At 36.1% G+C, this 13,083-nt stretch overlaps 1 protein-coding gene across 5 annotated transcripts in view; it reads left to right on the top strand.

Moving 5' to 3' along the window:
- The first annotated feature begins 1,847 nt into the window (after positions 1–1,847).
- Positions 1,848–13,083, top strand: part of LOC123763086 (rho-associated protein kinase 2-like) — a 55,621-nt gene continuing 44,385 nt past the window's right edge. For 3 of the 5 annotated variants that reach the window (XR_011222273.1, XM_069302094.1, XM_069302091.1), the window contains exons 1-8: positions 2,342–2,387; positions 6,309–6,409; positions 7,148–7,229; positions 8,551–8,675; positions 8,800–8,971; positions 10,399–10,516; positions 10,686–10,770; positions 11,805–12,088. Coding sequence is in view for 4 of the 5 variants with exons in the window: in XM_069302094.1 (XP_069158195.1) it covers positions 2,357–2,387; positions 6,309–6,409; positions 7,148–7,229; positions 8,551–8,675; positions 8,800–8,971; positions 10,399–10,516; positions 10,686–10,770; positions 11,805–12,088 (998 nt within the window). In the remaining variant the exon portion in view is untranslated. The other 2 variants (XM_069302092.1, XM_069302093.1) reach the window with 2 other exon arrangements.

Here is a 13,083-nt window from a genome sequence, read left to right on the forward strand (position 1 = left end):
CGATGAGTATAGGGTGCACAATAAATTACCGCCCACAGGTTGAGTATGGGACGCACATTAAACTACCAGTATATTTTCTCTACTACTTGCAAGCCATAAATGTTAATAGTTCACTAAGTGATATAGATCTCTCGTGATTGGCCCACATGCATCTGTACCAATAAACTGGAATACACAAAAATAGATCATGCCTTACAAACATGATCTTTAAACCAAACATGAATTAAACCTGCTCACATTTCTGAAAACGGTAACCGGCTATTCAGACAAAGGACTTCTGACAGATGTAGTTTACATGGACTTTACTAAAGCTTTTGACAAGGTACCACATGAAAGAATTGCTAGGAAACTACAGGCACATGGAATAAATGGGAGAATGCTGGAATGGATAAAACAATGGTTAAAAGAAATAAAACAAAGGATCGTGCTAAATGGGAATGAAGCTGACTGGAGAACTGTGGTAAGTGGGGTGCCACAGGGGTCTATTTTGGGGCCAACCCTTTTTGTCATATACATTAATGACATAGATGAGAATGTTACAAACCACATCATCAAATTTGCAGATGACACTAAGATTTATAGTAAAGTGGGAAATGAAAATGATATTGAGACCTTACAAAGAGATCTGCATGAACTCCACAAATGGTCAGAAGACTGGCAAATGCTTTTTAATGTCGATAAATGCAAGACCTTGCATGAGGGGGATAACAATCTACGTCACAGCTACCAAATTAACAGCACTACCTTACAAAAGATTAATTAAGAAAAGACCTTGGAGTCAGAATCCGTCAGTCACTGAAAGTTTCACAACAAGTGGGTGCGGCAGTAAAAAAATAAAAGATAAATAAACCCTAGGAATAATATCTGTACCTTTATCAGTCATCGTGGTATAGTGGTTAAGACACTCGCCTGGCAATTCGCGGGCGTTTTGTCCTGAGTTTGTATCCTGGCCGGGGAAGATATACGTATCCCCGGCCGGGATTCTTCCCGGAATGACTGGGCGTCAATCCGTAACTGTAGCCTCTGTTTACCTAACAGTAAAATGGGTACCTGGTTGTTAAACTATATATAAGGATAAGAAGGTAGTCATTCAATTGTATAAGTCTGGTGCACGGGGCCACATGGATTATAGCATCCAGACATGGAGACCTCATCTTCAGAAAGACATAGCTGCTCTGGAGAAGGTATAACACTGGGTAACAAAAATCATTCCAGAGCTAAGTCATCTCTTGTATCAAAAACAGTTGAGAGCCACTGGGCATGATGGTGGATCTCATTGAAATTTTTAAAAATACTGAACAATTTGGAGGATGTTAATCCGGACAATTTCTTCAAAAGATCAGATGTGACACAAATTAGGAGCAACGGTTTCAAGCTCAACAAGCCACAATGTAGAACTGAGAACAAGAGATGCTTTTTTCACCCATTTGGTTATAAACCCATGGAACCGCCTACCCGCCGAAGCCGTATATGCCAAAAACTCTGTTGGGTTTTAAAATACATCTGGAAAAGATCATCAGGGCAAATAGGGAGACCTTTGACAAGCTGCCAGCTTCCTGCTCTTGTCGAGGCCCCTAGTATTAGTGGCCCTCAGGTAAATTCAGGTAAATCAAGGTATCCTATACATAGGATACCTGTTGGATAACCTACCGTACAGCTTGCCCTTGATACATACAGTAAAATACACCACACACACACACACTACACATATATAAATTGTCTACATATAGATTTAGAGTAGACCAGAGTTCACAGAAGTCCTCATATAATTAAGCACCAATGTAGGAGGAGTTTTGAAGTTAGCGGGCAGGTGATGGGCCTGGGGCGGCGCGGTGCATTGTGGGTTTAGTTGGTTATTCGGCCATATTTATGTGCAACTGTGGCGAAGGATGGCTTCTTATATACTATTTTTTACCTCTCTAAAGCCTCGCTGTTGATAATAAGCCACGTCCATACCCCGAGGTGTATATGATGTGACAGGAGATGTGGCAAGTAAGTGTCAACAGCGGAGGTGGGAGGCAGGAGAGGCCGCCTCGCCAGGCCTGGACTCGCCCCAAACACAAACATTTTCAACTTTTGTCGCTCACTTGCATTTGCTGGGGTTTTATTTTCACGTTTAGCCAGCAGGACAACTCTGACACTCGGGCCTGAATGAAGGGTTTTCCGGGACGGGCGTGAAGCGTTGTGTTGCGGGTGTTTTAGCTCGAAGGGCAGTTGTTGATAGGTGTTTGAGGGGTTTTGACAGGTGTGAGAGGGCAGGGAGGGGGCCCAGGCTGAACTATCTTATGACTAATCATTGTGTTCAAGTTGCTGATCTTAGGAGGTGATTGGAAGGGATCACACCACTTGAGGAGGGATGAGGAAGCTGCATCTGTGGTCGTGTGGAGGTATTGTGGGCTGTGAGGGAGGTAGAGAAGAGGTGGGTGAGTGAGTTTGGGTGGTGAGTACCTTGATATGGGTAGTAGGTGGGTGTCCAGATGCCCACACACACACACCTCTACTCTCACACACTCATTTACTCACCAGTGTGGCTTAGTAGTAATATCTCTTACTCTTGACAGTTGTTCTGTGGCACAGTGTAATTTGTGTGAGCAAAATGTCACAAGTTTGTTGTGAGGAGGTCATTATAGTTATCAAGTTTTTGTAGACATTCAGGTAATTATTTTCAAGTCAGTTGAATGATATTTTCCTTCCTTTTATATTATGCACCTACAATTCAGGTTCATACAATTTATCATCTGCCTAGATATAAAACTCAACAAAGTTATGAACCCTTGTGAAATCTGGACTAAAAAACCTCAGTATTAAAGGAATTTCCCAAAAATTTTGCTTGTCCAGATATATTGATAGTCTTCAATTCCAAGTACAAGATTTTGGGATAATGAAAAAACTTCAGTACAGTATTAGTGTAATTAAGTGAAACTGCTCAGTAGCTCATTACACTAATGTATTTTATTATCTGATCTAGGAATAAATTTGTTAAGGTGACAGCATTCATCATTTTTATATCTGCAATCACATGTAAGAGAATAATTACTGTTTGAGTTCAAAGTTAAGAAAACAATAAGAACATAAGCATAAAGGTAATGGCAGAAGGCCTGGACTCAAATATTGATGTAAAATACTAAAATGTTCACAAAACTAAATACAAAAGTACTGTAGTTTACTGCATTTGACAGTACCGTTGGCAGTGGGTTGGTTGGTGTCGGTAATCTTGGTGTGTTCCGTAATGCTTGCTTGTTTAGCAACAGTGAGAGAGGTGTTATTGTCTTGTGCACTGAACTGCAAAAACCAGTTCAGCATTTTTTTTTAATTATAGTATTACATTGGTATAGCTATATGTATTTTTTTTAGAATAAATTACATAAAATAAAATATAAATTTTACTAAATCATTGCTGTACGTGCATAATTGGTCAAAATAAATATTTTGCATCAAGTTGCCAGCTTGCACTTACTAATTAATTCCCAGAATTTGTCAAATTATTCATAGTCATTAGTCTTATTCATGTTTTAATGAATAGCTGCATATATAAATCAAAGTTTTCAAAATTATCATCATGTTTGGAAGATAAATATATTTTTCATTCTTGTACATTATCCTTGGCCTAGTAGTCTAACCTATTGGCACACCGGCCCAGTGGCATGTATAAGAATTTATCCAATGGTACCCAAAGACATGTTTGACCCATGTAAAGGCTAAAGATTTTTAATTACAATATGATCTGGTTCAAATTGAAATTCAAGCTTTAAAAAGGCTTAGCCTAATCTATTATAATTTCAAATGGCCATGACTAAATTATTTGACATTATTGGACTGTACTGTTTATGCCATGAAATGTCTGGAGAGCACTAATGTGGTAGATTAGTTTAAATATCATGGATGTGTGTGTGATTGCTAATATATGATTTTGTGCATTCATGAAAACATAAGAATAAAGGAAACTTCAGAAAAGCTATTGGTCTGTGCCGTGCAGTTTCTCTTTATACCCAGACTCACTCACTCATATATAACCTATGCTTGAAACAATCCAGCCTATTATATTGCCTGGCAATTTATCCCATAAATCTATGATGATATTCCCTAATTAATATAAGCTTATCCAGTTTGTATTCATTGTTTTGTTTTCTATTTTTTCTTGATATAATGTATGCAGTACCCTATTAATATTTTTGTTTTGTTATACTTTTGATCTATTTGTATACTTCAGTCATGTATACAAGGCCTTTTGCTTTGGGAATGTAAACAAAGTTTTTGCAATCTTTCTCTATATGAAAGGTCTCTAATTCATGGGAATTAGAGACCTTCATCATCATACAGTAAAATTATCTGCATTATATTGTATGGTGACCAAAACTACATTACATAAACTAAATGGAGCTTAACAAGGACAAGATTAGGATGAATGGCATTTTATACAGTATTTTATTACTAATGCTTTTAAAAGTAGGTACTGTACTGTCAGAAAAGAAAAGTGGCCGGTGCAGTGCAATCCAGGTTAGGGGAAAAAATGATAGGAATATAGCATGAATTGTATGAATTGTTGCGAGAATATCATTAGGTATGAAAATGAAGAAAAAAACTGGAGTTAAAGCATTAGAAAAGGACAATCTGAGAGGCATTAATAGTGTTAACTTAGTTAATGAAGGAATATATGGCATGGAGAAGTGTTAAGTGTAAAAGTCTATAAACCGCAAGATTGCAGAGAGCATTCTGAGATGATTTGGGCATGTTGAATGAATGGTTGATAATAGACTGGTGAAGAGTGTGTTTAAATGAATGTGAGGATAGGAAGAGAACAGGAAGACCATGAAGAATGTGACTAAATGTGGTGAGTGTAAGAGAAGAGCTGGAAGTGAATGTAGACAAAACATGGGATGTGCTAAGGGACTAGGCTGGCTGGAAGTAATTTAATAGAAGGAAATATGTTTATTTGTATATACTGTATTGGACTATATGGGAATAGGAGTTCATAAGGAGCACTGTATGCTTATAAAATGGTAAGGGTTCTGCTGTCTAGGAATGTTGAAGTGTTGTAGTGTTTATCTGTAAGGGTATATAATGTACAGTATTGTAGTTTGAGTTCTTTAAGGAGTGAAAGTGTGATCATTTTTGTCTTATTATTTAATGTGTGTGGGGTTATGTGACTTGCATAGCACAGCATCAGTGGTGGGGTGTTAGGTACCTTATGATCATGGGGTGACTATTCTCTTTCCCATTACCACCTCACTCTTACTTTCTAAATGATTGCTGCCAAGATCCTGGTAAATGATTAATTTGCTTAATTAATCTGTGTCGTGACTTAAATGACGGAATATACTCGTGACAGTAGAAGCATTAGATACCCAACATTATAGGCCCATCACATATACTTAATTAATGTGATGTATATACCATACCTATTTCCAGTGAAGAGTTTAAGCTTATATGTGGCATTTCACCAGAATTTACTTGTTGCAAATCTTAAAATCCCTTAACACATTATACCACCTCCCCTCCTCCCCTTCCTTGTACTTACTACAACACCATGTAGTCATTCCACTCCATGCTTATTACATCACCCTGTTCATATCTTGAGAAGTTGTGACTGCCTTTTTACTTGGTATTGGGATCAGCAGCCTGTTTCGCTTTTTTTTTTTTTTTTTAAGTCAATTGAAGTTATTTCTCTATACAGTATTGAAATTATTCCTTCACATTAAATTATATTTTCTTTTCTTGAACAATTATGCTTTATCTATAAAACCAACAAAAATGATTGCAGACATTTTTATAAATCATCATACAGTATTTTCTCATTTTATAAATATTCAGATTACTTTACTGTGAATATTTTTTCGCCCACCCCTTGAGTTCGTTACTAGTTTTCATATTAGAAGGACAGTATCTTATTTTCTATAGAGAAAGTGTACTGGGAAAACTTAAAGCATGCTACTTCCTTTATCTAGTATATTGTGGAAATGTACCATGAGACCATTCAAGGTACAGTAGTATTCTATTTCCTGTTGTCCATAATACTGTGGAAGTGCAACTTGCTCACTTATTCAGACCTGACATTTGTTTGTATCTTGCAAAAGTACATTTTAAAGCAGCATTTTTGTAATGTGGAAGTTATTGTAAATGGTATTAAAACATGCAAAAAATTCATGTATACTGTATTGTTCTGTATTATTTTGTCTTAACAAATATTGTACATTCTTCACTGCATGCTTCTGATCTTAATTAATGTTTAAAGCTTCTGAGTTATTTTTGTTAGTCATAAGTGTAGCTTTTATTGTCGAGCGATATCTAATTTATGTTTATTCCAACAGTGATGGAATCAATCACGGACAGTGAGCGTTTACAGCGGCTCCGTGAATTAGAAGCTCAATTACGAAACCCAAGAGGCATCATCAATGTCGACTCCTTATTGGTGAGGACTAAGCACATGGCATACCAGTTTGTTTCTTGGGCATAGTTTAAGAAAGATGATCTTAAGTTTACTGAGTTTCTTTGAATAGTTGACAATCTGTTGCATCTGCATAGCAGACAGTTCTGCCCAATGAAGTGAATGAAGGAGGAATGGCAGTGATTTTTTGGTTAAAACTGTTATTTTTAAGTACTGTACAGTATAATCAGGGATCTGTAACTGACTTAGAGAAATGTGTACAAGTGATACTGAGAGTAGGGTTGATCAGTGAAGGGACATGACTGATGTAATGAACCAGTTTTATCAGATTTACCGTACTTTAGTTAGTTGGACGACGTTTTTGTTGTTTTGTTTTTTTGGAGTTCTTTTGATTGTGGTTTGTGTTTAGTATTAAACTCTGCATGAGTTTGTTTTGATATGCCTGTCTTTCTGGGTTTTATCCCTGGTGATGGCAGAAATGATAGACTTTACATGTAAAGTATTCATGTGCCATCGCTCCCTGCGCCTCCTCGAGGGGGCCCAAGTTCTGGCTTGTCCCCGGTAGGCATACAAGAACTGCGCGATTGATGACACTCAAGTAGTATGGCACTTAATCAGTAAGCTAGCTTCAGAGAGCCGACGGGACTCCCCACAGGATATTGAGCTGAAATATGTTAATGTTTTGCAGTACTAGAGATGAAATTTATGTTGAGTTGTGTGTGGGCCATTGCCTTGATTACTGATGATGTTTTATGTCCTCAGGATGCAGCACAGGCGATGGTCGCAGACTGCGATCATCAAGCCATCAGACGAAACAAAAATGTGGAGGCTTTCATTAATAGATGTATGTTATTTAGTATGTGTTTATGCTGTTATTGTACTATATATATTCCTACTTATCATAAGTTATTTTATGTATTATGTCAGTAAATTCTTAAATTAGTATTGTTATGAGCTCTATTTGTTCTTATTTTTCACTATCCAGTTACATACAGCATTACCAACATACCTTTCAAATCTTTACCTTAATTTTTTTATTTCTTGCATGTAATATAATTCAATACTAATTGTGATATAACTACCGGTAATTATGTTAAGGGGATTTTTATTACAATTCTTAGTTCACAACTGTACTTACTATAAAGTCACTGCTCATGCTCATGCTAGTATTCACAAATATTAGGGTAAAATTACCTAAAATTCATTGTATAAATAGAAAGGAGACAGTTCCCAGTGATGCCAGAATCATTCCTGAAGATGCAGTACCTATGAATATATTAACCAAAAATACAAAATATTATTGGAGAAAAGGTAGAAGCTTTTAAGAAGAAACTTGAACATTTTCTGCTCGAGTTACCTGACCAATCTGGTTGTCAGAACGATGTGACCCTGCAGACTACAAGTCAAACAACCTCAGGGACCAGATATTTGTTATTTCTTAATAATATATTTTTTTCAGGTACAGTACAGTAATATTTGGTTTAAGTTTCTTAGTTGGAAATACAGGATTGTGTAATAAATGGCAAGAACTTTTTAAGAATTCATAAACCTAGCAGGTCAATTATATCTGCAGGTAATCTCTATGCCATTATATGCTGGTGATAATTCATGTTACTCCTGGATGCAGGGATGCTCACCATAAACTCATAATACAGTGTTGAAAATTGTTTTGATGGATATTTTTTTTTTTACATGACAACAATAATAATTAGTCTCAAAGATTTGGGAAGAATTAAACCACCTGTTGGCTCTAGCATTAAGTCAGACAACAATTCAATTTCAATTTCTTTCTTTTTATGCACCATATACCCATTCCATGGGCGGTGGTGTAAAGGATTACAGACACATAATCGGTTCAGGAACTGAACCCTCTAGTTTGTTTAGTTAAGCAAATAACAATCTTTTAGATGCTAGTTACACAATTATTAATGTTATATATACATGTACACATACATACATGTACATATAAATATATACACATACATCAGACAACAGATGTACAATATTTGTTATATTCTGCTGTCCTCTGATAACCTTATGGGGTGGAAGAGCGAGAGAGGGTGAGATGGATATGCAGCAGAGTGTATTATTTTTCAAGATATACCATTGATTTTTTAAGTGCTTAATGAATTATGTAATTTACAATAATACATTTTTTCCTGCAGATCGGGAGCCCATACTGGATGTGGAGCTATTGCGAATGAGAGCTGACGATTTTACAAATATTAAAGTCATAGGCAGGGGGGCATTTGGTGAAGTTCAGCTTGTTAGACATAAATCTACTAAAAAGGTGAGTTAAAATGTTTAAAAGTTCCAAAGGCTCTTGCCATAAAAGCTTTCTATTTTGGATTTTACTTGTACTGTACTGTACTTACTGTGATGAATTATTATTTGATTTTCTTCTTTATTTACAGGTATATGCAATGAAATTATTAAGCAAATTTGAAATGATTAAGCGATCAGACTCTGCATTTTTTTGGGAGGAGCGGGACATCATGGCTCATGCTAATTCCGAATGGATTGTGCAACTTCATTTTGCATTCCAAGATTCTAAGTTCCTTTACATGGTTATGGATTACATGCCAGGTAAGGAAGTCATAAGGTGGCTAACATTCTGTTTAAGATCGGTATATACAAAATTAGGACAGTCAAGTACTGTACTGTACAAAATAAAACAAAATAACATACCCAGTTTGTCATGCATTGTCTAATGATTATTTAATAAATGCTGCATATATTATTTACCGTATTTGCCGGTGTATAAGACGCGTTTTTATTTTTTTATTTTTAAACGTATCAAAAAAATTGCCCTGCATCTAATGCGGCCGTATTACGGATGGAAGACCGAGCACCATAGGCTAGGGAGCCGGATGAGCATACTGGGTAAGTTCGCTAGGCACAAAAATCGTTGCTAATAATAAACTATTGAAAACAAGCCGAGTTATTACCGTCCATTATCACAAATTTACGAAAACTTGCTTATGATATGTCTGCAGTTATGAAGGAAGCTCACATCATTTCACCACCTTACCCAGCATACATAACCCACACATATCACACGTTATTTAATGACTGTGTTACCTTTAAAACATTTATTCATTGTCTAAATGAAAAATGCTCCTAAAAATGTGAAAGGAATGTTAAACTTTTATCTGCCTGTCAGCATTTGAAATGAGTAAATGACAACAAAACCAGAGCACTGTGATGGTGTGCTGCCCTGGTGGCCTGATGCAGCAACACAAAACATCACATCCAGAAATACAGGTTTCACATCTTGTTTAGCAATTCTCTTGCCCAAAATATGAACACCTGCACAGCTTATCTTAGAGGAGGTAAGAGTTCGGGTACAAAATCCACTTTAAAATATCTTTCAATACATGTACGATGAAACATACTAAAGTAATTTTTTCCACAAAATATCCTTGTAAAATAAAGGTGCGTCCTATGTGAGGGTGCGTCTTTTATGCTGGAAAGTACGGTACTTGAAAATTTAGAGCTGTGCATCAGTAAACTCATTCTTTTGCTGAAATGTGATCTGATTATGGAATCTGAATTAAGCCAGGGGTAAGAGGTGTTTTATCAGTATAGTTTTTATGGTATGTTGCACATACTGTAATTATAACATGTCTTAAAAAAACATAAGAATGAAGGTACCTAACTGCAGAAGGCCTATTGGTCCATACAAGGCATCTCCTATTTATATCTTGTAACAACACTTGGGAAAACTTGAAATAATACGTTCAAAATTTAAAGTCTCTGTATAGTATTTATTTAAGCGGGCCTAGCCAGGGTGTCTTTAGAAGTTGGTTAGCCAAGAATGTCTACTAAGCTAAATGCTATAAAATGTAAACAGCAAAAGATTGCTGTTTACTTTACATTGTCTTGTCACCTGGTTAGTTTTGGGGAGCGAATTTTCAGCTTCGGGTAGCAGCCTGTTCCTTAGGCATAGTGATAGTGCCATATTGTTAGCCTAACTACCAAACTATCATAGTGTGTGTAATTGTCCTTTATAGGTGGTGATTTGGTGAACCTCATGTCCAACTATGATGTACCAGAGAGATGGGCTAAATTCTTTTGTGCTGAAGTAGTATTGGCGCTTGATGCTATCCACTCCATGGGCTTTGTTCACAGGTTGGTTATCATTATCATCGTAACCTGTTTCATCACTAATTTTAATGCGCACTATATAGTGTGTTAAAATTTAGCAATATTTTCAATGTGGTAAATGACTTTGCAGCAAGATTTTCAGAACATTACCTCATTCAGTTCTTGATTTAATTTACTTTTATTTTTTTCCCAGAGATGTGAAGCCTGATAACATGCTCTTGGATAGCAGTGGCCATCTAAAGTTGGCTGACTTTGGTACTTGTATGAAGATGGATAAGGTATTTACATTCTCAATGTTTCTTGAATCATGATCATTTAAATTCATAATGGCACTTGAATCAATATATAAAAATTATATAGTGATGCCTTGATTTGCAAACTAGAGAGCAACAGACCCAATTTATTTTTGCAGTTTGAGGTTCATTGCAGCTGGAGATGCTTCCAGAGAGGCATTTGTGTGAAGCAGTGTTTTTTTAAGATAAAAATACTTTGCTATGCATTTTTCCTAATTATTTTCTTCTAATGTTTCATCCATCTACATAGAAATTAAAAACATGATCAGAGTCACATTAAAGGAGTTACCATTTGTACCTTAATATTTCCCAATCTCTGTGGGTAATTTTTATGAGCGTGACTTTGTTCCTATTGCCTTGCCCATGGCACAATTATAAGTTTTTGCCTTTCCCTTTTGTCACTCAAGCCTATCATTGCCATAGGATGTTGTTCACAAGATTTAATATTTTTTTGTGAGAAAGTTAACTTTTATTCTGTGTAGAAATTTCCTTACACTGTACTGTAATTTAATATAATACAGCACTAAAGTTCTGCAGTAGACCATCAACATTTTATCTTGAGCCTACCTTATTAATGTTGTAATAAATACATTTTTGTTTTTCTGCTCATGCCACACTAGATTATTGCATAAATTCCATATAGAATAAATGTATGAATTTAAACACTTCAGCACCTTACTGGTGTGCTTCCAGGACGGACAACATTTGCATGTACTGTAATGTATTTGTATTTTGTTGTATCTGTGTAAATGATAAAATGATTTTTCCCAGTGTTATGACATGATTGATATGTAGGATGTTTTAAATGAGATACAGATCACAGCGAGAAAGACCCCTGCCTTGATTTATACAGACTGGCAAATTGTATTACTGTACTTGTTTACATACTGTATGTAATTCATCATAAAACATTCACATGGGGGTTAAAACTGACAAAATCCATTTTTGTACAGAAATTAACCATGAAAGATAACATTTAGAATTGGAAAGTTAGTATAACAATCCACTTTTTGTTCTAGGATGGCCTAGTAAGAGCAGATACAGCAGTGGGAACGCCTGACTATATCTCCCCCGAAGTCCTAAAATCTCAGGGTGGTGAAGGGGTCTATGGCCGCGAGTGTGACTGGTGGTCTGTGGGTGTCTTCCTCTATGAGATGTTGGTAGGGGATACGCCATTCTATGCTGACTCACTAGTTGGCACTTACGGAAAAATCATGGACCATAAAAATTCTCTTAAATTTCCCGAGGATATTGAAATATCATCTGAAGCGAAGAGTCTCATATGTGGGTTCTTGACAGACAGGTAAGATAGAGTTGTAGTTGTTAAGCATTCTTAATTCATATGTATGGAAGTTGAAGAGAATAATTATGCTATTTATTCGTAGACATTCTTGAAGGTCACGAACCTAGCCTAGTTTTTTATAAAGGAATGCTCATTAACAATTTATTGTTCATGAACATTCTCATTGAGAACTTCATAGCATATTATGAAGTTGCTGTAAATATTGTGTGTAAATTATCTAGTTTAATTCTTCTGTCTTCTTCTTACCTAAATGATAAACACCATTCAACAGAAAAGACCAGAAAATACAAATGATAGTACAGTACATACAGTAGAGTATTTGTATTATAGTTAATGGAGGGGGGGGGATTAAAAATCTGATGGATACTCTGATGACTTGTTTATGGTTCTTATGCACTATTTCTGCTATTTCATTGTCTAGCATTATTAATACTCTCCTTCCTAGATTTTCTTTGCTTCTTCCTTATCTTCCTTTGCAAAATTTTTTTACTTGCCATCCCAAACATTTCTATTTATGGAAGAAGCAGCACTTATGTGAATTAGAACCAGATCTCTTGGAGTCTGGGTCTGCATCTGCTATCTGGGAAAGTACTGGACACGTACAGCCACCTGGTTGGCTGGCAATGCCTTCTTTCTATGGGAAAATGTAATTAGTTTTTTGTTTACAGGTGTTGTAGTGGAAGGATGTTTCTCCTATATATATTGTGCTGCTGGGGGGACCAAATAAACTTTTTGAATAGGGGTTCTTTATGCTCCTTTTAACCTTCATGATGTGGAGAATTGGCAGTTGCACTTTTATGTTCCACTTTATTGCAACTTGCTGCATCATTTTTTTAAATTTCTTTCTGCCTGGCTTGACCTACTGAAAGTGTTAACATGTGAACACATTAAGCTACTAATGAAAAATGGTAGTAAGGTAAGATTTACGTTGATCCCTTCACGTGTAGATATTATTACACAAGGGAGCTAGTGAGGAGGGCCACGGAGAAAACTCT

The sequence above is a fragment of the Procambarus clarkii genome, chromosome 47, assembly GCF_040958095.1.
Source record: "Procambarus clarkii isolate CNS0578487 chromosome 47, FALCON_Pclarkii_2.0, whole genome shotgun sequence".
Lineage (NCBI taxonomy): Eukaryota > Metazoa > Arthropoda > Malacostraca > Decapoda > Cambaridae > Procambarus > Procambarus clarkii.